This window comes from Dermacentor variabilis, chromosome 5 (genome assembly GCF_050947875.1).
Source record: "Dermacentor variabilis isolate Ectoservices chromosome 5, ASM5094787v1, whole genome shotgun sequence".
NCBI classification, from domain to species: Eukaryota; Metazoa; Arthropoda; class Arachnida; order Ixodida; family Ixodidae; genus Dermacentor; species Dermacentor variabilis.
In genome coordinates, this window is record NC_134572.1 from 64124298 (window position 1) to 64151120 (window position 26823).

The 26823-nt window shown below is 46.7% G+C and overlaps 1 protein-coding gene across 2 annotated transcripts in view; it reads left to right on the top strand.

The window, feature by feature from the left end:
• The window catches only part of qvr (glycosylphosphatidylinositol-anchored protein quiver), a 60908-nt gene extending 34474 nt beyond the window's left edge, over window positions 1-26434 (top strand). For both annotated transcript variants that reach the window (XM_075692639.1, XM_075692640.1), the window contains 2 exons: window positions 6-146; window positions 12116-26434. In XM_075692639.1, the coding sequence (XP_075548754.1) occupies window positions 6-146; window positions 12116-12408 (434 nt within the window). In that variant the 3' untranslated portion in view covers window positions 12409-26434. The remainder of the gene's footprint in view (window positions 1-5; window positions 147-12115) is intronic.
• Window positions 26435-26823: the final 389 nt, after the last annotated feature.

A 26823-nucleotide genomic window follows, 5' to 3' on the forward strand; every position in this document is an offset into this window, starting at 1 on the left:
CGCAGACTCTCGCATCCTGTGCTACGACTGCAACTCGGAACAGGAGCCCCGCTGCCGAGACCCGTTCAACCACAGCGAGGAGAGCCTGCCCACGCTGAGGGAGTGCCAGGGATGCTGCGTCAAGATCGTCAAGAGGCACGGAAAGAGTACGTATACGATCACAGACTCTCTCTCTCTCTCACACAAACACACACACACACAAACACACACACACACACACACACAAACACACACACACACACACACACACACACACACACACACACACACACACACACACACACACACACACACACACACACACACACACACACACGCACACGCTATGTACTTTGAACGTATCCGCTTTGTAAAGTAAAAAAAAAGAAAGGTTTGACGTGAAGCGTTAGGTCCGATCTATAGCAATGGAACCAACTTCATACGGGCATTGTTGTGATAAGAATTAGTTGACATTGTATAGATTAGCTGCTACGGCACCCTTTATTCTGTGTGCAGTGTAGCACACTCTTAAAGGGTTCACCTAACTAGCATTCAATCCAGCACCACTTTGAACATATCAGCTTCATAAAGAAAAAAAAATGCTTGACGTGAAGCGCTAGGTCGATCTAAGAATGGAACCACCTTTATACTGGCATTGCTGCGGTAAGTATTGGTTGGCATTGTATACGTGACTGCTATTATTTGTACTCAAGCCTCGATGCTTATTACTCTGTAATTGTTTGTCATTTGCTTCATGTTTACATTTCCTTGTATTAGTCGCTAGCTAGCATTCCTTTATCGCTGTGTTTTCTATATGTACTGCGACATATTGAACGTTTCATTGTTTCTCGTTTGTTTTTCATAACCACTGCCTTCCGTAATGCACTTGACTTTTAAAGGATAAATAAATAAATAAATAAATAAATAAATAAATAAATAAATAAATAAATAAATAAATAAATAAATAATAGTCGTAGAAGACGCGTTCGAGTCAAAGGTTGGATGTAATACGTCTCGAAATACTATTTTGACATTCTCTTTACCAGTGAGCCTCACTGTTCATGACGCTGATGTTGATTCGTCATGCACCCAACGCACATATATCGAACCACCCGTGTTGTTTTTTGCATGATGCTTTCTTTTAACACTTTACCTGGCAATGGCGTAGCATTCTTGTGAGGGAAACAATGCCCAAGAAGCATGAGGGGGGGGAAAGAGAAATGATAACGTTACATGGTGGTAAGTAGAAAGAGGACTCTTGTAATGCGTTTTTAATTTTTTTTGTTGACATGACTAAAAAGGATATGTTGGCACCAAGAGATAATGCCGGCTACTCGTTTCTACACGAGAAACAAAAATATATTACAAGTGACAGGCTATCACAAACGCAAAAGACACACATTTTAAGACGATATAAACGCGATAAACACTCAGAGCACGAAATGTCGCAATAGAAAAAGAAGCAAAGCTTAAAATTTCGCAGCCGCAATACATATCGAAAACGCAAAATATCCTAGGAAGCAAAAATTGACCCATATCACTGCTTCATAACGAATGGGATGCACAACGTACAATATATCATGAACAATGTTAGCATATCATGAACATATCAACACGCAATGAACAGGGGGTGGCGGGTCTACTTAAATGCAGCTTTTCCCCGCTATCCTCACCATTTAGGTAAGTTATGTTCTGTGCTGACGCACCAATGTGGTGAAAAAAATCAAATCTAGTCAAAATTTCACAGTTTCGCCCGAAAGGCGAAGCATTGATAGCGATAGCAAAGTGTTAAACAACTGCAGGAAGTAAAGTTCGTAGTTTTATAGGCCGTATAATTTGCAGTAAACGTTCACGTACGAATTAAATTAACAAGCATGGTGCTACGCGCCCACAGGCAAACATGAATCGATATCACTCAGATCTCACGGTACGAAACCTCAACTGACCGAGAGCACGCCACAAATAATGAATTGCAGCGCCTTTTATGCGACCGCATTCAAAACGTACGTCAGGCGCAGCGCGGTTTCAGACGCGAAAACGGAGACTAATCGCGTCACTGAAAGCAAAGGCGGTGGTCACGTGGTTTCACAAACAACTTGAGAACCCGCCAGTTTGCTAAACTCAACATCTCTTGTGATGTGTCTTATCTAGGATGTCTAGGATATTGTCTAGGAACTTGTCTACGATGCGTTGAACCAGTGCACTGGTTGGAGGCCATACAGTGACCGTGTGGCCGTAAGCTGCCAAATTGGTTTTTCCAAATGTGCACTTGTCTTGGATAAACGTATGGACACGCTCTCGCCTCTTGTCTTGTTGAGTGCTGAATGGATTGTGCTTTTGCTCGTACGGCCATAGTGTGTGTGTGTGTGTGTGTGTGTGTGTGTGTGTCTGTGTGTGTGTGTGTGTGTGTGTGTGTGTGTGTGTTTGTGTGTGTTTGTGTGTGTGTACACGCTAATGGTATCTCGTACCACGAAACCGTCACATTAGGTTTCGACAGCGTGTTCCCGTCCGAAGCCGCGCTGCAGTCGGCGTGCGTTTGAACTTGTCGCATTAGAAGGTACCGTAATCGTTTTTTGCGCTTTCGGGGGATTGAGGCTCCATAGCATAATTACTGCATCAACGGCTATCCAACAAACCAATAAAAACGAGACAAGATTTTTCTGCCTGTACACCTTTAAGAAAAGGCAAGGCAGGGAGCTGCGCCCTCTTTCCTGCAACTCCGCGTATATTTACTTCTTTCCTGCCTTCGTTTCCTTTCTCATCTTTACCACCTTTTACCCTTCGCCCTGATGGAGCTTTCAATAGAGGGCAGCTAACCGGACATTTACACTTGAGCAGGTTAGGTGACTATTTGCCACCTCCCCGTCTCATAGGGGAAACTCATCATCATCATCGTCGTCGTCGTCCTCGTCCTCGTCGTTATCATCATCACTCTGGCTAAGCTTCCTGTCTCTACCCTTCCTGTTTTTGTCTCCCTGTAGCACCTAGGGAAGGGGTGAGAAATAGGGTTGTGAGATGTGACGACGGGGACCGACTGTAGGGACTGACTATACGTACAAATTCCTCTCTAGTGAGCCAGTTCGGCTCTGGTACCGCCACGAATCACGCAGTTCGTAGCTGTTAGATTCTGCCTCCTGTTTCGCGAAGCTTTCTGTTCTCCTCGAGTCACCAGCGCGGAGTTTCATGTCCAGATTTCTTTACAGAAATTTGCGTCGATGCACCTATTCACGCATATTCCGCAGTGTGTATATATATCGTTGTATTTAGGTCGTGCGCAGTGGTGGTCGCCAGCCTATGGCGCGCACATGCCGAGAGTTGTTGGGCAAGTTGCCGTACACTTGACACGCTTGGTAACTCCTTGAGCCACTGCGAGGAAGAACGCGCGGTATCTGTAAATGTGACCCACCGCAACCTCGTACTAGCACAAGCCATCGCGTACGTTGCGGCTCCTGCCGTGCCGTATTCGAGAGCCAGATGGCGCCAGGGCTACAGCGCTGTAAGCGTGGTGCGCGCACCGTTTCTAGGCCCATATCTCTGCAGCATCTCTTTGCGGTTTGAGTTTAGCAAAAGCGACCACGCCTCTGACCCTTTGGTGCCGCGGTAATCGAGGCGCGTAGCGGTGCGGTGCGTGCTTCCTCCAGGCGTGACCAGCAGCGCTCCCTGCCGGACTGTCCCGACGTGCTCGGCTCCACAAGAAACATGTGAGCGCGCCCGCGAACCAGCCATGCGTTGAATCCCGCCGGTAGGCGCTTGTTCTGCCGAGCCACTGCTCTTCGGGGTCGAGCAGAACGCGTGCGGGCTTTAGTTAACTCGAAATGACCCCGCTCCCTTCGCGCATATGCGCCCACGCCACCACACCGCCGTTTTATGCATTCACTGTATACGATCGGCTCTACCGTGCGAGGCGGTGTCTTAGGCAACGCAGCCCGCTGGTCCCTGAAACAATCGCGTAATGAGGACATTCCCGGCGATACTTCTGGGACATGCAGATGTCTCTATAAGTGGCTTACAGTTAATTAATGCTCCGAGTAGGCGGTGATGCCTCCCGTGCTTTAAGGGACCGGGTAGAGAGAGAAAGCCTGGCTCTGTGGAAACAGGAGTTGTTCGAACACGCAACCCCCCCATTTCCCCCAACGCACACACGCACACACACACACACATAATGCAGAACAAAACAAACCACTGAAGCAGGCTTCACCTCACAAAGATTCTGTTTACAGAGAAGCTAGCTCTCACGAATACCGAGACCTAAACGCGCTGTACGGACGCGCGTATGGCCAGCTTATAAGGCGCGTCGCAGGAACCTTACACAAGTCATCACCTGAAAGAACGAGAGAGTTGCTAGGTGTGTGCTGAGTTGGTTCAGGACATCAAAGTGGTCTCATATGCTATGCTCAATGGAAGAGGATCTTCACGGTCAAGTTATTAAGGTAGATGAAGTTTAGCGCTACGTTAAATGCGCGCTGATTGAATGCTCTTATCCAGAACCAGAGAAGCCACCACAGAAAGCGAGCTCGGATGGACTCGTGTGCCCTTTAGTTGCACAGTTAATCAAGGGACAAGTGTGTGTCCATGCAGACTTGCAAGTCTCTGCGTATTCGTTCTTTCTATGTGTGAATTAGCCACCTGTAGACGAGACAGCTTTATTTCATCTTCAATGACAGACTTACTGAAGGTTCTGAGAAAGAAGTCACATGTTTGATGGGGACTGCAAATTAGCATATGTATAGAAAGTCCAACTACAGTTATTATTTACTCTCTCTATATGTATATATACCCAACTACAACTGAAAGAAAAGCAGTTCTGTTATTACGAAACTGTGACGATACCGAATTAATATTTTGCGCTCAACCAGGCTGCATCATGGTGTTCCACACAAAAACCCTATCCGAAATAATTAAAAAATAAACAAAAAGAAGACGCAAGCTCCAACCCCTTTAGCCTCCGACCCTATAGCTGCAAGAGCCCAGTGGTTGTCTGCCTTCTCCTGGGCGCGCGAACTCACTCCCAGTTAACACGTTTGACCACTGAACGACTCATCATATAGAGCGCCTGACCTACACCGTTGTTACTGTACGCGTACACACACATGTACAAAAAGCCCAACCACAATGCCTCTCAACACTACACCAACCATCCACACTCAATCCATTCGGGACTAGCTCACTACATCATCCGAAGTACAGGAAGAACTCATACGGCCCGTTTCGTCGCCCGGTGCGCACTGGACAAGACCTGACAGAAACGCTCATGGCTTCCACAGAGCTCTCGACTATAGGGACCAGCCTTCGGCAACGTTCACCCTGTCTGGGGTAAAACCGCGCACTCAAGAGGAATACAACCTGCTCGACGAGAAAATGGCAACAAAACGCCAGGTGCGCTTTCCGGGCGATACCTCGCGGTCCGGACTGCGTCGCCGCCCGTCACCCAAGGCTCGACGCGCGACATATAAAAATAGGGCGCGCGCCTCGCACTGCGACTTTGGCCCTGGCTCAGCCGCATTTAGGCGCCGCGCGGGCTAAAAACAAACACCTTCGCTCAACGGGAAGTGCGCTCTCGCGTGTACGTCTCTGTTTGTGTGTGGTCCGAACCCACGCGCGAGCGCGCGCTGGCGGCAAAGTTGGCACTGCGTCTAAACGGCGGGCGCGTGTAAAGTCAGGCGAGAAATTAGCGCTCGCTGGTCGCGATGAGCCTATACCTTCCGCATCGTGCGTGCTTACGATCGGGACCTCCGTGCTTCTCGGACATTGTGTGCCTCGCATAGAGATAGCAGAAAAAAAATATGTCTGGGAACCCGCCGTGGTTGCTTAGTGGCTATGGTATTGGGCGGCTAAGCACGAGGTCGATCGGGGGATCGAATCCCGGCCGCGGCGGTCGCATTTCGATGGGGGCGAAGTGCGAAAACACCCGTGTACTTAGATTTAGGTGCACGTTAAAGAACCCCAGGTGGTCCAAGTTTCCGGAGCCCCCCACTACGGCGTGCATCATAACCAGATCGGGGTTTCGGCACGTAAAACTCCATAATTTTTAAATGTCTGGGAGGTTAACCATAACAAAAAAAAAGTTTGCTACGGTACACTGGGTGAGGCGGAAAGGGGAAGGTAGAAAGCTGGGAAGGAGGTGTGTGTGTGTGTGTGTGTGTGTGTGTGTGTGTGTGTGTGTGTGTGTGTGTGTGTGTGTGTGTGTGTGTGTGTGTGTGTGTGTGTGTGTGTGTGTGTGTGTGTGTGTGTGTGTGTGTGTGTGTGTGTGTGTGTGTGTGTGTGTGTGTGTGTGTGTGTGTATCGGGATTCTAATTCGTAAAAACTACTCTTGCTCAAGCGCTGTCGGCGATTGGCTCGTCTCGTTACCACGCCACTCGCTGTTATAAGTGGCGGTCGTCCGAACGCCGGCCAATCAGTAAACGCTCTATAACGCATAAGAAAGGTTTGTTAGTTCAGAACTGGATAGTATGAGCGCGCGAAGGCGTCTGCGCAAGTAAATTCACATTTAGCGTTTTGTAATGTAACAAATACGGCTACTTCTTTTCACGTATCAGTGATAAAAGGAAATAATAACATAAAGAAAGAAACGTCGCAGGTTAAGCTAATCAACCAGGCAGATAGGCAAGGATAGTAAGCGAGGTGCGCATATAGTCAAATATATACAGGAGCCTATAGCGATATACATCTATAAAACGAACGTTAACAAGGTGCAGCTAAATAACTATGTGCAGCTCAGATAAATATACACTGGTAAATCCTAGTCCCTGTAAGCCTTGTGACTTGTGTGAATGACTGGGCAGTTTCGGCTCATGGGCACCTTAATTATTGTAAAATAGATGTCATCAGTAAAGGAAAGAGAATGCGCAGGAGCCGCGGCAATGTCACTAGATTACGCGGAAGCTCGTGAACAATTTCACAATGGATAAAAAAAAAGAAACGCATGTGTAAGTAACTGTCCGACTAAAGGTAAATCACGCATAAAACTCAGTAATCAAAATCACAATAAAGCACATCAGTATCATTTAAGCATATAAAGAGAAAAATAAAAAAAAACAAAGTATCCAAATTTAAACCCAGTCCTGAGAGTAAAAAAAAAGCATGCGCTAAAATGAAAAGTACAGATATGTGGCTTGATAACAGCGTACATGAATTTTCCGTGTGCTCCGAGATGAGCATGGCGCACAGATGAGATAATAGGCTATTATAAGTGAAAATAAGCTTCAATATACGACAAAACGCACACACACACGGGATTGACGCACATACGAGGTAATACGGGCATACAAATACAAAAACGGCGAAAGCGGGCTGTTCTACACACACATTCTTACGATCAGTGCCACAAAGCAGTTTCGCAAACGGCGTATACTACATTGTGCAAAACACCCCAGTGCGGTGCCTATAGAGTACATGCTAAGTATGCCCGCGTGCTCTCAAATTAACGTTCCAGTTTCGCTCAACGCTGTCAGCTGTGCTCTTTTCGATGGCCATGGTCCCTGCTGTTTCGCGAGTGAAAGAAAGTGTGAGAAAGATCGATAAGGATCACCTGTACGTGAAGTTCTTGTTCTAGCAGCCGTCTACGCGTATACGTACTATAGCGTGTTTGGAGCACTCGAGTCTGGTTGGCTTCCCTGCGGCAGTGCTACCCTGCGGAGGGAGAACGAAAAGAGACAGGAGAGAGAGAGAGAGAGAGAGAGAGAGAGAGAGAGAGAGAGAGAGAGAGAGAGAGAGTAGAGACGGGCAGGTTAACATCCGTGCCTTCCTTATATCCCTCTCTCTGGAGCACTCGAGAAGCAGACAAAGGAAGTCTTCGACGTCGCGGCCGCAGGACCAGGACCGGGCACGACACGCACGTCTTTGCCTTCACTCCTTGATTATATGGACTTGCGAGCGCACTCGATTCGCGACAATCTCGTGTCTCCCGCCAGACCTTCGCCTTCTTCACTGAAGGTCAAGACAGTTATAAACAGCGGTAGGCACGTTGCACCACAGTGCACCAGACAGTGGTTAATGAACTAAACAGCTAAAAAGAGTTAAGTGATATTGAAACCTGCTCGCTGTCTATGATGACGACGACCATAACAAAACGATAAAACTATTACAAAAAAGTTATGGAGATCTAACGCATATGACGAAATATATGTGAAGCGAAACTTTAGTGACAGGGTTAATACTATACGACTGAATGCGATGCGTACTGCTGCGTTAATTTCACGCATTTTTTTATATATATTTACGGGCATCGAACAGGTCATAACGTTACTGTCATGCAATGTTTATGTTTGTGGACTTCACCGTTCACAAGATATATGCCGAAATGCGAACACCAAATCAGGTGGACGCGCAATGTGAGACGTCGATGAAGCGATGTCACGAGATCGAAGGCGGTGTGTGATGCTCGTTGAGGGAAGAATTTTGATGAGAAGTGTACGTATACTGAAGCGCGACACTTCTATAAATACACTTAAGGATTCTATGCCCACTGCGTCGCAGTGGCGCATACTCATCTGGAGGATTGACCAAGAATGGGGCACATAAACTGTGGCACGTATTCACTGGCCCAGTACTGGAGTAACCAAACTATAAGAAAAATATTTATAAAACCAAAGAACTAAGAATGACAAAAAGAAAACGTGACTGATGGTGGTTTTCTCCGGACTACCGTCAGTTGCACTTAGCTCCTCGAAGAGGCAGGACATGTGTGGAGTGAGCTCCGCGTTCGGGTAACCCTGCCTCCACTACTGCACTTATTCCGGCAGTCACCACTACCAGGCCTATTAGGTCGCGGGTGCGAGCCTCGAGGTGTATGTCGGTGATCCTCGGTCGAGACCACGTGCTGTAGCCCCGCGGTCTGCGCCACTTCTTACTCACCACTTTTCATCGAGGCGCCCCAGTCCAAAACTCTGGCTCAAAGCGGCAGCCTGTTCTTATTTTAGTGCCACGGTTTGTGTATCATGGCAAGGGACAAAAACGTTTCTTTGAGCAGCGCCTCTCTGTTAACCTCGACGTGCTGGAGAACCCAGAATAAAGCTGACGTCACAACGACTTGGCTCTGAAGCCTGTGGTGTACAGGGACGCTCCATTTCCTCCGTCGCTGCAGCACTTGAGAGTGGCGCGGATGCCGGCGCCGGAATGTCGAAATAAATTTGACATCGAAAAAAAGAAGGAAAGAAGGGGAAGACGCGAGAGGCCTGAGTGAACTGCGAACTTCCTGCTGTTTCTTTTTTGGAGCAGAGAGATTCTTTTTCATAGAGGTATCACAGGTTAGCTTCCTTTCTCGTAATCATAATGTTTCTCTTTTGTAAGAACGTTTCCTCATTGACTATAGTCACTCATGACAGCGATCAGCACACCAACAAGGAGAAAGAAGAAAGAACAAGAATCACCGAAGCCACTTACGTAAGGAAAGTTTCGTCAATGAACACACTGTTGTATTATATTTTCGCCTTGACATTCTTCACGTTCCATCGCAAAGAGCGATGGAACGAAGAATGCTAGGCATAACGTTAAGAGACAGGAAGAGAACGGTTTGGATCAGAAAGCAAGCGGGTATAGCCGATATTCTAATTGACATTAAGAGAAAGAAAATGGAGCTGGGCAGGTCATGTAATGCGCAGGTTAGATAGCCGTTGGACCATTAGGGTTACCGAATGCGCACCAAGAGAAGGGAAGCACAGTCGAGGACGGCAGAAGACTAGGTGGGGCGATGAAATTAGGAAATTCGCGGGTGCTAGTTCGAATCAGTCGGCGCAGGACAGGGTAAATGATGATGATGATGATGATGATGATGATGATGGTGGTGGTGGTAGTGGTGGTGGTGGTGGTGGTGGTGGTGGTGGTGGTGGTGGTGGTGGTGGTCTTTGACGTTAAATTCGAATCGCAATTACACATATACGCTTCACGAATGACACGCTCGCTAATAGCACTAGAGCATCGAAGCACAACTTGCACCCATGTCACGCACACGCTTGCAAAGGGCGTTCAAACATAACACGATCGAAATTTGCGAGCCCCATTGGCTCCCTTCTGCGTGCCTGTGCAAAGGAGCCAATCAGGACAGAAAAAAAAAAAGGAAGTTCGATCCCGTCGAGCTCGATCGCTATCGAGAGTACCCGTGTAACACTGTTATAACAGTCATCAATAAATATACAAAAGAAAATATATTCGAGGCTTATTGCTAAAACTGCATAATAGGCCGTCAGCTAACGTATGTGTCAAGGGCACAAAAGGTAGGCTGTTGGCCTGCGGTGTGGGGCTGTCTAACCTAGCGTTACTGTATCTGTTATGTATATAGTAACTCTTGTCAACACATTTTTTTCCCATAATGCACAGGCACCGTTTGAGCACAGTAGCAACAACAGCTACAGGGGCTGTTATAGACTATTTGAAGAGCATCGCTCTAGGCTCCGAGACTTTGGGGAAACCACTTTTTTACGTGGTTATCGTGTATACGCATCCCTTCCTCTTGTCCTCTTTATCATCATTCATCGTTATTTTCTGTTCCCTTTTCCTTTTTTTCCTGTGCGGAGTAGCAGGCCAGATCATACAAGCCCAGGCCGACCTCTTTGCCTTTTTTCTAATCAATTTTCTCCTCTCCACAAGGCTTCCCAAATATGGGCTACCTCGCGGAAAACAAGGGATACCTCAGGAGAAAATCTGGGCCTGTATTCATAGAAATTACTCTCGCGCATGTTCGGGCACCCGTCAGTGATTCGGCGACTGGCGTGATGTCAAGACGGCTCGCCTTGGCGTCGGGCAATCACAAACAGCACTACGTGCAAAAGACAGAGAAAATAAACGTTCATTAGTAGTCACAATGTCCGTGCATTGACTCTTTCGCCATTTTCTTAGAGAAATTCTTCTATGGAGGTGACTAAGGGTTTTCAGAGCCAGTGGCTTAGCCCCTCGCCGAGGGGCGATCCATTCTTCCCCGGAGTTACAGCTGCAGGGGGGGGGGGGGGTGTATCTTATTGATATGCTATCTTCTTGCGTGTTGCGTGGCTGGGCATTGCTAGAAAGTGTGTATGTTATTAGGGTATGCTCCACATTTGAGCGTTTGAGCCTGTAGTCCAAAGAAATAGTGCTTGCTCTGTTGGAAAACGGCACATAGTGGACATGGCGGAATCAGGCGCCCAGCGTAATAGTGAATTAATGTAGTGGACTGACCGCGTGATGGGAATGGAGGGTTACGGGCGTGCCCATTGGTGGTCATGGTGGGTAGTGGGTAAGCGCGGTTGTCGGGATGGTGGGATGCAAGCAAGTTAAGTTGTAGGAATGAGGGTTGTTAGGCATCCCAAATGTAGCTGATGACCACTCAGTGTAATGCACTGCTTTTAGACATTAAGCTTAATGCCCATCAGGCATGTCGGCGTGTTCTACATTAACCTTATTATACGCGCTCACACCTAGTGCTATGACTTCTAGTCAAAAGATCACTTCTGATCAACGCCCTTGAGAATCAAACATTTATGGTAACAGGTAGCACAGGATGGCAACGGAAATAGTTAAGCTTGGCGCTTGGCATCTGACAGTTATTATGTGGTTAGTACATGTTATGCAATATAGCAACTGGTGTGGAGCAAGATAGCGTGTATATAAAAAGTCAAGGAACATGGGCATGCATCTTCACGAATGAACTGCAACATGCACGTTACGTATAGCATTACATCGGACCAAATAGGCACATAGTATATGCAATACTTCCGAAAATGTGACACTTCTGCTTTGTTATCAATTTATTTGTCACACTCTCGCGGCCACAGATCAGCTTTACTGTTTGGTTGCCACTTTGCAGACCCAATTCCCGTGAGACCCTACCTCAGTGAAGAGAGTCAAGTGATATTGTGGTGGTTCCGCTGTTTGATTCGTGTCAAAACAGGCGGTCTGAAAAATAGTGAAGAAAGGGAATCTTTCTCAGTTCCACATGCTGATAATTTAGTGCATTATGTAGATAATCGAGTGAATTGGTGGGTGTGTATCTATTAAGCGTCACCTGAGAATGTAAAATGTAGTTTTCTGGTGTATCGGTTTGTGATTTCCTCACGATTGCCGCTTGGCGCTCGATCGTGACAAGAGAATTCTTGCGAATACGGGCCCTGACGTTCAACGGTTCCCTAACACTCCTTGACGCCGTTTTCTGTTGCCTCGCCCGCAGAGGACCAGGAGGTGCGGCGGACATGCACCGAGCGGCTGCAGATCAACATGTTTCTAGTGGACCACGTGTGCATGTACGAATCCGGCGGCGGCGGCCACATGTGTTTCTGTGAGAGTGACGCCTGCAACTCGGCCCCGACGCCGACGAACAGCGCGGCATCCTCACTCGTCCTGCTGCTGCTGCTGCTGTTGCTGGCGGCCGTGCAGCGGCTGATGACGTCTGCCGCACCGCCGCCCTTCGTCTCACCTTCCACGTCGACCGCAGAGGCCCGTGCGAGGCTGAGGACTTCCTAGGCCTCGCTGTGTCGACTGGTCCTCGCTGCACGAGGTGATAACCGGCCACAACCACCACCACGAACGCCGTACCAGCGCGGAGTCGAGTATGAGAGAGAGTGAGAGTGACAGAGGTGGCTTGCACCGTCCACTATTGTTTGTAGACGCCTGGGACAGCCTCGCGCCAGTGTGTGCGCATGCGCACATCTTTAGGCCTGCGCCGACTTGAGGGCTGGCACGGTGAAACTTCGGGCCCCGGTCTGCAGGTTCAGCGCGGCCTTGGTGTGTGCCACCTGAGCACCAGCCTGGCCACGTGGCTGCGGCCACGTGCGCAGGCGCCACGGCAGCAACTTCAAGCCGACTACGTCCAGTCAGATATGCGTTGCGACAAGCACCAGATGTCGTTCTAACTTATCCAACGCGAGGTGTTCTCGCCGAGAGCCTTGGAGCGGCGAGGTAGCTGATCAAACTCGGAGCGTTGTAATCTTTCCTCTATTCTTACTTTTCGATCGGAAATGTCTGAACCAGATGAGATTTGCTGACTGAAACTTTGCTACTTTGAAGAGCGTAACGGTGTTTCCCACATCGAGGGCTCCTCGAGGCGGGCGCGCGAAATTCTAAAGAAAAAAAAAAGTTTCGTGTTCTTTGTCGTCGCGAACTACGGGGAAACGATTAGCGATTTTTGGCACTGAAAGTAAAAGAATAGAAAAAAAAATAAAACCCCGTGGTTTGTATACGCCACGAGAAGCGAATGCGTAGAGCAGGGCGACAAGTATTTGCTAGCCCCTCCGCAGAAACCTAAAGAGGATGCCGCTGTCGTACTCTCAGGCATTACTTTGTGGGTTTACAAAAAGGAAAAAAAAACTACATGGTGCTGCCATGTTTATCAAACAGTGACACTTCCTTCTGCGACATGCCCGCTGATGTGATGCGAGTGAGTCTAAGCGTGATACACCGTTACGCTCTTGTATATTTTGATATTTATTCGGGATACAACGCAATTGACTATTCTTGCAGATAATGTTCAGTTTTATCGACTATAGTAAGCGGAGAGCGATTTAAGGCTTGTTTCTGGATTGATGTACGCCCTCGGTCCACCGCTCCAGTCAGTAAAGGAATGATTTCAAAGTTTTCCACAAATTTACATTATACGTTATGACAGTATATATTCATGATTGACCTTCATAAGTGGAATTAGTTTCTTCGTTTCCTGTCACGTGATCGTCGGAAAAGTCGCCGATATATATCTTGGCTGTAGGATGCGAATGATAGTCGTTTTCTGGCGGGAACTCCGTTCGATAATGTACGAGAACACACACAGAAATAATGTTTCTTTGAAGTAGCTGGCTATATCTAAAAGGTACATAGATGTATTATCGCGTACCAATGGTTAAAAAAGCACGTAAAGATAAAGTTTAAATACAGCAGTAATGTATTCACGCGGACTAGTTAATCGACAATGTTTTTTTGTCTTGTATAGTCATCCTAAACTTATCTTTCGTGTTTGCGTTTACGAATACACGGAATAGCTGTTCATTTAACAATACCTATTCTGAGATCAAAAAGAAGAAAGAAAAAGAAGAAAAAAAGAAGAAGAAGAAAGAAGGAAAAAGAACAATCATGTTAAATTACATCAGCTACTTGCAATCGTGACAGCATGCAAAATTATTTTTTCTTCTTTTATATAGAAATAAGCTCGCGGTTACCGCTGAAACAAGCTGTACCACCTAGGAAACACGTTGCCAGCGCCGTTAGAACACGTTCTCAAATATAGCGATACCTTTTTGCTCTAAGCTTGGAATAGAGAAATGGACCGCTGTTCTCAAGACTCTTGCTGGGCCATGTTATATACCTTTTAAACGCCATACCCTGCTCTAGTTCGGAATTTCAACTAACTTGAAAAATGTAGTGTTATAGCCAAGAGGTTGTATCTGGCTGTACCCGTAAGAGGGTGGGGGCCTCGTTGTACATGTTAGCCCACATCGCGCGGCTTATTCATTCCAGGAAATGCCACCAGGGCGCGCCACAAATGAAATCTATACTTCGGATAGCGCTGTCATAGATGAAGTTACGACAGATCCTGCAGGATACGCTATTTAATCGCAGGCCAACTTACCGATAAAAACTATACCGCTACCTCGCCCTGATACTCATGTGTGTTGTCCTCATCTGGACCCCCGCCTTGCGCTGAACCGCCGCCCGCGCCTCCATCGGAAAAAGGAATTTACGCGAAGTGAGTCTGTTGTGCTGATGTCCTCATCAAAGAGTACGTCCATATTTATCCAGATGCACCGGTTAAGTGGACCGGCCACTTTCTTGTAGTCGTCATCGTAATTGGCCTCGTCGGCATTCTGTTCGTTTTGTGGGCCCTTCGCATTTCGCGGCATAGCCCATTCGGTCGGCGAGTCGATACCGAAGTGGCCAATGCTTGTTTTGCAGGAAATACGGAACGGGTGTCCGATGTCTTGCCAGAGGATCGCTGTCAATACAGAATCTGTATGGAGCGCTGTCTGACCATTAGCGATGATGGCCACTCCACGTTCCGCAGATACCTTTAAGGAAGTTCCGTAGAAGGTGATGGAAAATCAACAGAAATTCAGCAGAAAATTGTTCAAAAGTAAACACAGGCCAAGCGTCCCTACCCCATCTTAATCTGTTGTGTGAAAACTGCGGGTGATAGAACACCAACTTAAGCAAAATTTTTAATCTGGATTCTTTGTATGATACGAGGCAATCAAGCAAGAAAAAAAAAAGACCTTTGCAGAAACCTTGTTGGTACTATGTTAAACTTTCCAAGCATTCATTTCATTCCATCTGTATCGTTTCCGGGCCGATGTATTACAGGGACGAGTGGGTAGTAAGGAAAACGAAGTTGACTTTTGCAGAGCAGCGCAGTTAAATAAATTCGTTAATAAATGTTTCATTTGAATGCGTTGGTATCGCCGACGGAAACATTGGAAGCGAGGAAGTGTTCCCGGCCCGTGCTTGTTGTGGGAATATCGTTGTAGGACTCAACGGACTATCGTCCGTGAATCCCTTGAAGATTGGCGTCAAGGCTTCGCGAGGTTAGAACGAACTCACTTGGCAGAAATGGCATGGCTAGCGTCGCGCACGCATAGCTTAGCGCGGCGGCGGCGGCGGCGTTTGGCGGTCCAGTATCACTTGTGAAGAGTGTAAGTGATGAGTTGGGTGCGCCTAAGTTGCGTCGGATGTGTAGGTTGCTCGTATATAAATACTCATTATATTCCAAGGGATCGTGACGGCCTTGCCATAGTCTGCGGTTCATCACGGCGATGCTGTTCGATATGTCGGCTGTTCACTTCGCATTCACCGCAGTCTCGATTGTCGCACGTCGTGTGCTATGAGGTTGTTGTGAAACGGCAGTGAGGCGCGCAAAAGTTTCTCTGGCTTTAGCGATGAGCAGGATTCGTATCGCGTGTGGCGATTTGAGTGACAGCAGTATCCTTACACGTCGCATTGTTGGGCACATCAGCAACAGCAAGGCTCCCACGCTGGGCGATATGCCCACAGAAAACAATGTTATCGCGTTAATTGTTACCTCTTGCAAGAGGTCAAAGCGGTTTTCGAGTTTACCGGTATGGTTCCCATGTGCAAAAATAAATAGTATGTTCACGGAGGCAGCGATCTTGAACCAGCATATACCCTAGTTTTATCGTGTAATTCCTTTTCTTCAAGTTTTGCCTCACTGATTGTTACTAGACATTGGTGTTCTTACCGTTCTTTAGCAAAAGCTTTAGTAACATATGCGCCCGGGTATACTTTACTATTTACGCTCAACTTCCTTACTATTGTGCTCTTGCAGTGAATAGTCGAAGCTGTACGAGTGCTGGGCTTCATAAAAACTTGCTACGCACATGTCTAACTGCCTCCCCCGAAAGACAGACTTGTACAAAAGGTAGGCATCGTACGAAAGTTATAAAATATAAGGTAGGTATAGGAAATTGCTCAGGATAGAAAAGCTTGGTGCTCCTTTTCGATGGAATTCTGATGAGAGTGAGGAAATGCGTGTGATAGCAAAAGTTTTACCCAGAGTCAAAGGGGTTTATAATCTTCATCTGTGGTTGTGCAATATGATAGTGCGAGAGCTATTCGCGTAGCCACTCGAAAGGCGATCCCGTGGATTCCGGCTGCCCAGATAAATAAACGTGCACAGAGCCTTGACCCGTGGGCTTGGTGACAGCTTGGTGAGGTGACAACTTGGTGTTAACGAAGAGACATTCCGCTCACGCTATAGGAAATACTATCGCACTCCAGTTTGTCTATTAAGAATATTTGCGGAGATAAATTTTATATCCTGCTTTGTCTCACAACACATTTATGGTTGGTGCGCGCTCGGAGAGTGCTGATTTGCCTTTTAGACGCGAAGGCCACTTATAAGCTTACAGACGCTCACAAAAGAAGAAAATATATAAAAAAAATACCTGCTCAGACTGCCCATTTGCGTGATTCTTTAAACGCAAGATGGTTTGGCCGCACTAACACTGAATATGCAGTCAGAACGGCGCAAATTACGTCAGCAATTAGACAAATTATCTACTTTTCCACGCTACGCTCAGTATTTCATATCGTAACACCCGTGCTATCACTTCATGTATTTTGAGGCATAGGCCAAGCACTCATCTCTTCAAGATATTGAGGTTCTTGACAAGCCGACGTAGCGAAGATGGAAAGAAGTTTACCTGTAGGAAAGCAGTGTTACTTTGCGACCAAATACATATCAGAGCAGCTCGTTCAGGACTACAAAATAAGTCCGAAGTTAACCACATGCCGAAGTTCAAGTCGTTTAAGAATTGAATACGGTCGGCGTTCGCGAGCCACTGTCATTCACAGTGATATGCAAGATATTAAAAGGCCTTCTTTCGCAGCAGCTACGCGATAAGGCATTGTCAAATATCGCACCGTTGGAGTCTAAGTCTGGTGAAAATGCAAGCTACGGAATGACTACATTCCAGTGTCTTATGCAAAAATCAATGCGGACGCACGAGCTGCCTATTAATTTCGCGCAATACGCTGACTTTTGATGCCTCAACCGTTATCGCTTTCTGTACAGCTCGTGTCTTCTTGCATTCGATTAGAACTATGCCAAAAATAAGAAGAATTTGGCTTGCAAGTTTACTGCTGCAAATTTAAGGATTTAACATCAACATTGGCGATTCATCAGTGTCGATGAGCTAGCCCTAAAAAGTGCACAGACAAAAGTAGGGCGTCGTACGGAGCATTGCCGTACGAGAGCTTCGATGTTTAGTTAAAGAGAAAGGCGTTGTCGACTCAGAGGTAAACATTGCCGTAAAAGAAATAAACAAACAAAACACACTGATGTTAACGTTGTTTCGCTGGAAAGAAGCGACTGGTAGCAAAGTCTATCGACAGGCGCCTCTTGCGTCATTCGTAACATGCAAAGTATATTCTTACTTTTGAGAACGACTGCACACTTTAAATGGCGGTCTCGCTGTGTGGTAGTCGCGATAATAGCAGACTTGTCGGCATAAATGCCATCACCACTCTTGCACTCTGTGAAATGACTATGACATATGAAACATAATATTTCTGTGACACCAAATGTCGGAGGCTATTTCCTTCAGAAGCAATAAGAAAAAAGGCGGAAACGTGCGGTCCACGTGTCAACACAGCATGGCGACTGCAGTTGACGCAGAATCTGCTGGAGCAGTCGCGTTCGCGTTGGACGCTTTATCTCTTGCAAACAAGCAGAATCGTATAACCTTCTTAATGCCGGAGCGCGAATACATTGCATCCATCTTTTTCGTACAATGAGAAGGGGGGGAAAACGCTCACAGTTAAACGTCTTAACGCAGTGCCACCTAATCGAACGTTCGTGTTCGCGTCCGACGATATTGTTCGTTTCCGAATAAAACGGCGGACTGATGCTTTGGCATTGCACTTGTGTTCTGCCGTGCTAACCCGGACATTGTCGACTTCCGCCATGTTTGTCCAATTCGCCATTTTGTCAGGTCTGATTGGCCCAGAGGGCTGATACGGCCTCTCCGGTTGGCTTAAAATGCCGTCATTGCAGAATTTGACAATGCGGCGGAATTGCAGTGTTCTGAAAGCACTTTTCGATTGCATCCAGCTTTTCCATCAGCGGCAGTGGTATCAAATCAGCGACGCACGCTGTATATATACACACACCCAGGAAAGCCTCTTAGCCTACGCAGTCACCAGCCGGTATGCTAGGGGCGTCATTGGATATAGAACGCGCGATGCGCAGCGCTCTGTAGAAGGGTGGGCGGCAAGTTAATTGTTATTATGCAGTTGCCTGTCATATATACAGAGGAGGCCGTTTGCTTTGTTTTCATTCTTTTTCGGATGTGTATATACATTAGGGTGCTATGGCCATGCCTTATAGTCAATCAGGTAGCGTACTCGTAGGGTGTTCTCATTCTCCTGTAAAGAAATCAAGGTCGACGACACTATACACATTTGTACATACATTTGTTTCTTTTGTTTCTTTCTTCAGTGAGGTTATACTAACCATAGTCACCACTTCACTCGTTTCAGCTGCATCGAGTGCAGTCGTCGCGGCGTCCGCATCGTCGTCGTGGTCATGCGCGGCTTCACCGCTTCACTTTCGTCTCCACCCTTGCGTACCCTCCCCGAAGTCACTTCTAGAGAGGCGACTTTCTTTCGTCCGTGGCTGTATGCGTTGACTCTGCTCCATTTCAATCGTTACTACCGCATTTTCACATTTGCATTGTTCTTATTGTTTTAGTTGTTGTTTTCGTGTTTCTCTGGGACACGGGCAACATGTTCCCACCAGAGCGGTAGCACCGTTACCGGGCAAACACGTAACCTTCCTCAGCGATTGAGTAATGTTCACATAGTACAAACTCTGCTCAAGTCAAATGCGTTTCGTTGACGAGGCTCCATCTGTCCGTCTCTGTGCAGATGCTATAGGGCCCCGAAATACAGCTCGCTTTCGTATGGGAGAAGAAAAAGCACGCCGTGAACCGTACCATGTAACATAACCACGCCATCGCACCAATGAAATGCGTTCCTGGTGTGCACACATACACAACCTCGCTTCGGGCGCAATGTTAGTTGACGCAGACACGCATGTTACTGCACTGTCTCGGATGGGAGACAGCAGCGGCTTGATGTCCTCTGCAAAGGCCGAACTTGTTTGGTTTCGACCGAAATGCCTTTCCCTATAGCATGTACAGATCCCGTGCCAGCAATGTGACGCGTCCTCCCAGTCTATGAAACCATATAGACGAGTTGCTTGAGAACAAACTCTTGCCGATCTTCCGCGTCTTGGCACCGATCGACTTGACGGCAGAGACTGCATAGGGCTCGCAGATCGATCGGCTTGTCTCTGTCGACAGGCACGAAATTGAAATTGAAACCCCGTTTGCACGTGACCACTTCGGGTTGCTTGTTACTACGTTACATAGCTTTGTCCCTCTTTTAGGTAGCCATACCAGCGCTAAATTGGACACGTTGAAATAAATTGCTGCTTAGAAGTCCAAAACCGTTACGAACCAAACTGAGTATCAATATCATATGGTATCCCAATGATCCGCCTCTGGTCTAACGGCCGACAGGGAATTTTGTGGCAACAAAAGCATACGTGAATTTCACTGCATCCGGCACAGTCTCATCGGTCCTTTTAACAATACACGTTTTGTGGCTTGCGCAAATATGGTTTCGAGTGTGTCAAACTTACGGCTACTGGCGTGATATGGCGACAAGAACGCTGATCATTATCGCAGCCGACAGGGCTCCAACGTTAATTCATCCGTACGTTTCGTGGCTTCCACTTTCGTCTAGTGTCGCCCCATGGGGAACAGAACATCAAAACTGGATCGTCCACAGTGAGCAGTCTCTAGCTTGAGATATCAAGTACTTAACTTTTAGTGGTGTTAGAGGCTACCCACTTCTCGACGGGCGATCATATAATTTACCGAGATTCACTGTCATACGATTGACAGACGGCTTGGGATAGTCCATCGTATACTTGATCCACCGTGAACGCTTGTCGAAGTACGCCGATCTTGAGCGCAGTCGAAAAAAAAAAAGAGTGTCCTGGACGAAATCGTTAATTTACGTATGTTAACGGCGCCGTCAGCAAACAAGGCATGCTGATGACGATCTGGTACAGTCTGCTGTCAAAGGCGACAGTGGCGATACATGGTGCAACGGGTGTGTCTATCCAATAAATCGGTAGCGAGCTGTATCACTATGAGGCTCTCACCACTAAATATTGCAGGCTGTGATGCCTATAGTGCATTTCATTTGGTGCCTACGTTTGCGTTAGTTCCCTCCCTGCCATCTTCGCTGCTATTATTGCATGTATAACTCGTGCGCGCTCCCAAGCACACGTCAGGAGTCGAAGTCAATCCTTCCATGTAAACGATGACTGTAGCCATCTCGTCGTCGCGGCCACTTCATTACCGCCGTTCAACGAGCTGCAGTAGGCGCGCACAGTTCGTTATTCTCGACGGAAAAGAATAATTAAAAAAAAACAGGAGACAACTATAACGTCCTGGAACGACGCGAAGCCGGCGACAGGCCTCTCGATCGAACGCCTCCAACTCGTCCAAGTGGATTTACCTTTTTAATATTCTCTGGCAGGAAAAAAAATATACCACACTCACTCTTTTTACATAATATCCCTATATACTGTGTAGAGGCCGTATAGGCCAATTCGTAGTCTTTAGAGATGCTGGAGGTTTGCATTTTGCAACCGTAGAAACGTAAAGTTGTCGTCCGAGCTTTCGGAGCTACATTTGATACTTCCCTCTTTTATGACGAAGAACTTATGACGAAATTATGATGTCTGGTGGCGGGGGGAGGGGGGAAGAGGAGGGGGGGCGCACTTGCAAAAGGCGTAGGCTTTAGCCAGTTGGCTGCATACGTGCTATACGGAAGCTAATATTAAATGCTAGTTGAAGTTAATCTTGTCTTTTCCTAGACTGCAATGCATTTAGTGACTTGATACAAACTTGTGCAAATACTATAATAACATTTGTTCCGAAAAAGAAAAGAAAAAAAGATAACTTTTTCGATTTCAGACTAAATGAACCATACGCCGTAAGCATAGCATTATGCATACATATATATATATATATATATATATATATATATATATATATATATGACTGGCTCACATATGCCCGGTATTTATTAGAGAGCTTTAACGCAGTAAGACGTACCAGCGGGGGTGAGGTACACCGAAGTACCGGAAGGCGCATCCGCTGGCAACAGCACCTGTTGGCATCGACATCTTGTGACAGCGCCAGAAAGGCCTCTGTCTCAACACAACAAAGAATACAAAGCACCTTCCTGATTGCTATACCGATGCATCAACGGCAGTAGATGAACTAAATATGGTTGGTCACTGCAGTAAAAGTTATGCACGCTTTGGGCTGAGCGGAGCTCCACAAGATGTCACTACAAGCGCTGCTTTTGGCGTCTACGTCATTCGGTACTCTAGCGTACGTCTGCGGCCGTACCTCTCAACCCATTTTAAATCAATTATTCGTTATTTTTCTGCCAGTGTTCTGATAGAGCTGTGAGCGCGCTCGGGAGCACAGCTTAATCATAGGCATGCTCTGATCTTATCTAACTAATGGCGGCTACAGCAGTGCTGTTCGGGAAGCGGAACAAGCGCAGCGGCTGCCTTGCACTCTATAATAGGACGCCAACAAATGCTAAGTGTATTCTAGGGTGACGTAGAATCCGCTAGGGACGAAATGTTGAACGCATTATAGGAATTATAGTATAATATTTATGAAAGATTGCGAACTCGACGCGAAAGCTGCACCGCCCTTCGAACTCGGTTGTGTTTTTTCGACGCGCATACCATTTCTTGGCCTGCTGCTGTTCACCAGAGCTTCAATAATCGCGAACTCATTAGCATGTAGACAGGAGCGTGTGTGCGTATGTGTGTGTGCGCGCGCAATTGAAAGTGAGTCAGGTTATACAGTGCACGTTGTCCTAATAGTCTTTCAAATCAAATATTCCACCTCTCGAATAAAGCAGCGCAACGAGCTTCTTTATTATTTATTTATTTGTTTGTTTATTTATCTTTAGCATTTCATTCGCCATGCATGCACGCTCGATGAGGCTGCGCACGTTATATTGGCACAACGTCTTTAGTGAGACGCCTCCTCGGAGCCGGCAAGGTTTAAGCACTCTCCCGCGTTAAAAGCGAGGAAAACTCAGAAAAAAAAATATAGCCTTCGAGAGCTAATACTGATTCTATAGCAGTCATTGCCAAGTTCTCACGAGATCTCAAGAAAACAGAGCAATAATCACAACCGGTGCGAAATAAGTTTTAACGGCTGCGCTCTCTTGCTTTGTGAAATCAGGCGTCGAGCGCACCCAAGAGCTGTATGTATAATACACCCGGTTCTCGGTTAAACTTCTGCGGCACAACATCGTAGTAATTCGTCTGCATCGGGCAACGCTTTTCCTTGTATGCATATGTATAGTGTTCACGGAATCATGTGATACATTGGTTGACTGTCTCTGCATGTGAGTTTACGTTGATGCAGTGACTCCTAATGCGGGCAAGAACAGGGGGTGGTTACGAAGTGCGTACAGACTGTGTAGACTCATCGATACGCGACAGTCTGTCTGCGCGGATTTCAGCGCATACGCGTTTCGGCAATGTTTGCTTGCTTTTCTTTCCGCAGTGTGCTTGAAAGTATTATCTGCTGAGACGCATCTTGTCCGTTCAAAGCCGGGATATATTATGTATGGTCCGTTTCATGCGCGCCCCCGGAAAATTCGTTTTCCGCGGGATTCCCTCGGTGTACTGTACCTCGTGCGAGCAAGTTTTCGTGACGCAAAGATGAACATTATATGTATATATTTTTTTGTCCTTTTTTGCGCGTTCGGATTATGTAAACTTGGTCTGCCTGTTCCAGCTGCACAAAGAAAGCTTTGTTGAAACTTGCAAGAAACAGTTCGAGAACGGGAAGAAGGAAATAAGTAGGTGAGAATATTATGGAGTTCGGCGGCTCGATCCAGACACAACAGAAAAGGAAAGTGCAGATTACACAACAGAAGAGATGCGTGTTTACCGCGCAGACACCCTATACCGCGCGCTAGTTCAGCGTTCCTTCATCCTGTCAGGCAGTGAATTCAACTCTCGTTGAATGCTGTATATTCGTACGCCGATAACCGCGTTTTATTTCGGCGACAGCGTTGAACGAATTGAACGAACGTTCGCAAACAGTGTGTGTGCGGATCTTGGTAAAGCGTATGACGTTCTCGCAGTTCGCAGAGCGGAAATATCTGTGTCCTTCTATTTTTTTTCTTCTTTCTTGCTTTTCAACTCTTCTCATGTATAGTATACGTCTCTGACGCATCTTCGCAAAACGTGTATCACCCATCTTCCTTTGCCTGGCGGGTCTTCTTTCTTTCTTTCTTTTTTTTTTTTTTGAAGGTGGGAGGAGGGGGAGGAGGCGTAATGTCACGTCTTGAAATTGTGCGCTCGGTTTCCTCGCAACATAACGTACTGCCTTGGAAGCGATGCGTTCGTCCACCATTCTATGCCGTGGCTCGCAGAACAAAATGTTTACGTCCGCGACGTTAAGAGGCCCTGGAGCATGTCTCGTCGGTTTCGCAGGTTTTGTTTCTATATTAGAAATTTATTTCCTTTTAAGCGTCCTTCTCATTTCCTATTGCAATTGCAAGCGCGCACGGTGCCGAAGTGGCCGGCACAATGAACGACTCCTGTACACAGCAGGAAGCCTCTTCTCTATAAGCGCGACATCATCAGGGAAGGTTCGCTCTACCGCCGGAAACCGAGCTGTGCAGTAAAGACGACCGCACGAGGCGTCGCTCGCGTTCTTTACTGGTCAGCAGACGAGATAAGCAAGAAACGCTTGAAGCACTAGTGAAAAAAAAAAAAGTCAATGGAGTCGGGGTTGTTACAGGTATAGGTAACTGTACAACATAGAAATGGAGGTTCTGATGAAGAGACAAAAATCCACGGAAAGATAGGCTAAATGGTAGACTGCAATTGATGTAGCTCAAGCAGGCTAGGCGACTATTTGTCGTCGCTCCGTTTCAAAGGGGATGCCAATAAAAATTATTATTATTATAATCATCATCATCATCGAAACCTGTCGGCTCTTGGGCTTAGAACGCGATGTCACAGCTGAAAGCGCGAAGGCCTTCTGGTGTCCCCGTTCACCTTTCGCACGTTTTCCTTTCGGTCAACATGAACGCCGTACGGACGTGCTGGTGAGGATTCCCTCGAGAGAGAAAGAGAAAGAAGGGTGGCTTGGCGGCGTCGAAGTGACCCAAGGTTTATCTCGACAGACCTCGTGTTGGTCATATAGACCACGGAGGAGAAAAGAAAAAAAGCTAGGAGGGAGCATGACTTCAGGCATCTAGCTCCGGCAAGACAACCTCCTCTGACACCGCCCCTCCCTCCCTTCGAGGCCCACCTGCGCGTTGGCTTTTGGGAAATAGGCCCTCCATGGCTGCCGGAACTCTCGAGGCACATTGTCTGGCCTGTGGCAGCCTTTAGTGACGCACTTATCACAGTCGGCCCTCGCCACCTACCCTTCCCCATACTCTGCGTGCGCTCGGCGGCTGAAGATCACCGCTTGCCGGTCAACTGGTGAGGGCCTATTTCCCGTGGGCCTTTCCTTTGTATACTTATGACCAGCCGTCAAAATTGTCACGTGACACTCCTTTCTAGTCTTTTCCGCGGTGATTTAAACGCCCATTTGAACCGTTGTGTTGGTGTTTGGCTTGGTAAACTTCAAATTAGGTGGGATATCCTGAATATGCTCGCCACGATGAGTGGCCTCCACTCGATGTCTGCTTTGATTTTGGGCTCAGTTTGTCCTACACATTTTCTCTCTCTTTCGCAATCCCTTCTCCCTTTTTTTTCTTTTTTCTTAATTTCGCTGACGCCTTTTTGAACACTTCGTTCTTCCGTGTGCAAAAAAGTCTACAAATTGAGACTTTTAACGTGAATGATGTCCCGGAAGCATGTCCTGACGCATCAGCAGAGTCGAACGATTTAGAGAGACCTAACCATGGCAAAAAGGCCAACAAAAGTTCTTCAGGATCTTTTAACGATGTAATGTGAGCCTCGTATAACACGTGATACTCTGCTCAATGTAAATTCAGGACGTTTAATTAAAAATTAAAAATTAAAAATTAAAAAGCAAGGCAAAAAATATAGGTAGAAAGCCTTACTACCCTTAGATTCAGTTTCTTCTTCTTTTCCTTTTTTTCTTTTCTCGAGAGTTTGCCCTGTGGCATAAAACGTGTGATGCATGCATGATATATGCACATGCACGTTTTGCTATGTCCAGTGATGGTCAACAGTAAACAGGTCAAGTTTTCACTATTGTCAAATTCTGAGTTTTAGGTGTTTTAGAAGCACCGCATCACATGCGCTGAGCGTCACAACGTTTAAAAGAAATAAAATAAAGATACGTGTTTGTTATGCATGGACGTGAAATGTTGCTTCCTAACCATCAGCGCATGGAGGAAGTGGAAGTTTACTGAAAGCATGAAGACCGCGGCTTTGCCTGTAATACCAAGTGCTTCTTTGTCCCACTGTCCTTATAGCTATCACTATGCTGTGAAGTTTCATCGACGCCGACAGATTGCCGCGATAGCCGCGGTTTGTGTTGTGATGCGGGCATTGTGAAAATTCTTTTGCGCGGACACTGTCGCTGAGTTCTCGACAATGATGCAAGTCATGTGAAGGGAAGAACTTGCTGGCGAAGACTGGGGGAGGGGGAAGAAAGCGAAAAGATGAGCGCACGTTTTTTTCGCCGTTTATTTATCTATAGATATATACATACATATATATATATATACAGTTCAAACCATAGGAGTCTTCTATAGACGAAAGCGCAGAGTAGTTGGAACGAGTTTGCAAGTTCTTTCCGTGTGATCGACTTTCACCCATAATTCAGCGTCTTTTCATACATTCTCTCGTTCAGCGAGCGGTTGTTACAGCTCTGTCTTAAGACTTGTTAAGCCTTTTTCGAAATAAAAGGAAAAGAAAGAACAATAATTTTAATCTGTGTGTGGTGGTCTCGCAGTCTCAGTCTCTGTGGAATCGATGCAGCTGGCTTTTCAAGGTGAGTCTTATATACGCTGCCGCACAACGCAGCCTGGCCTGCCGATGTATGTGACATATGGCTTAAGAGGAAGTTTTAATTTGAATAAATAATGGTCATGGTCAACCTCGATTTCTCTATGCACATGCACTAAAGCGCTGAAAAAAAAAATACTCCCATTAAGCAAAGGCAGGTCCGATTCGAATTAGATTTGTTGCATTTACGAGAGAAAGTTAAATTCTGGCAGCTGTGGTAAACAGAACTTTGATTTTGGACATGGAAGTTTGCGAAACCGTAACGCTTGCACCAAAAAATAGGGATCGCTTTTTTGTCAACTGCATCTGTTAGAGCTTTC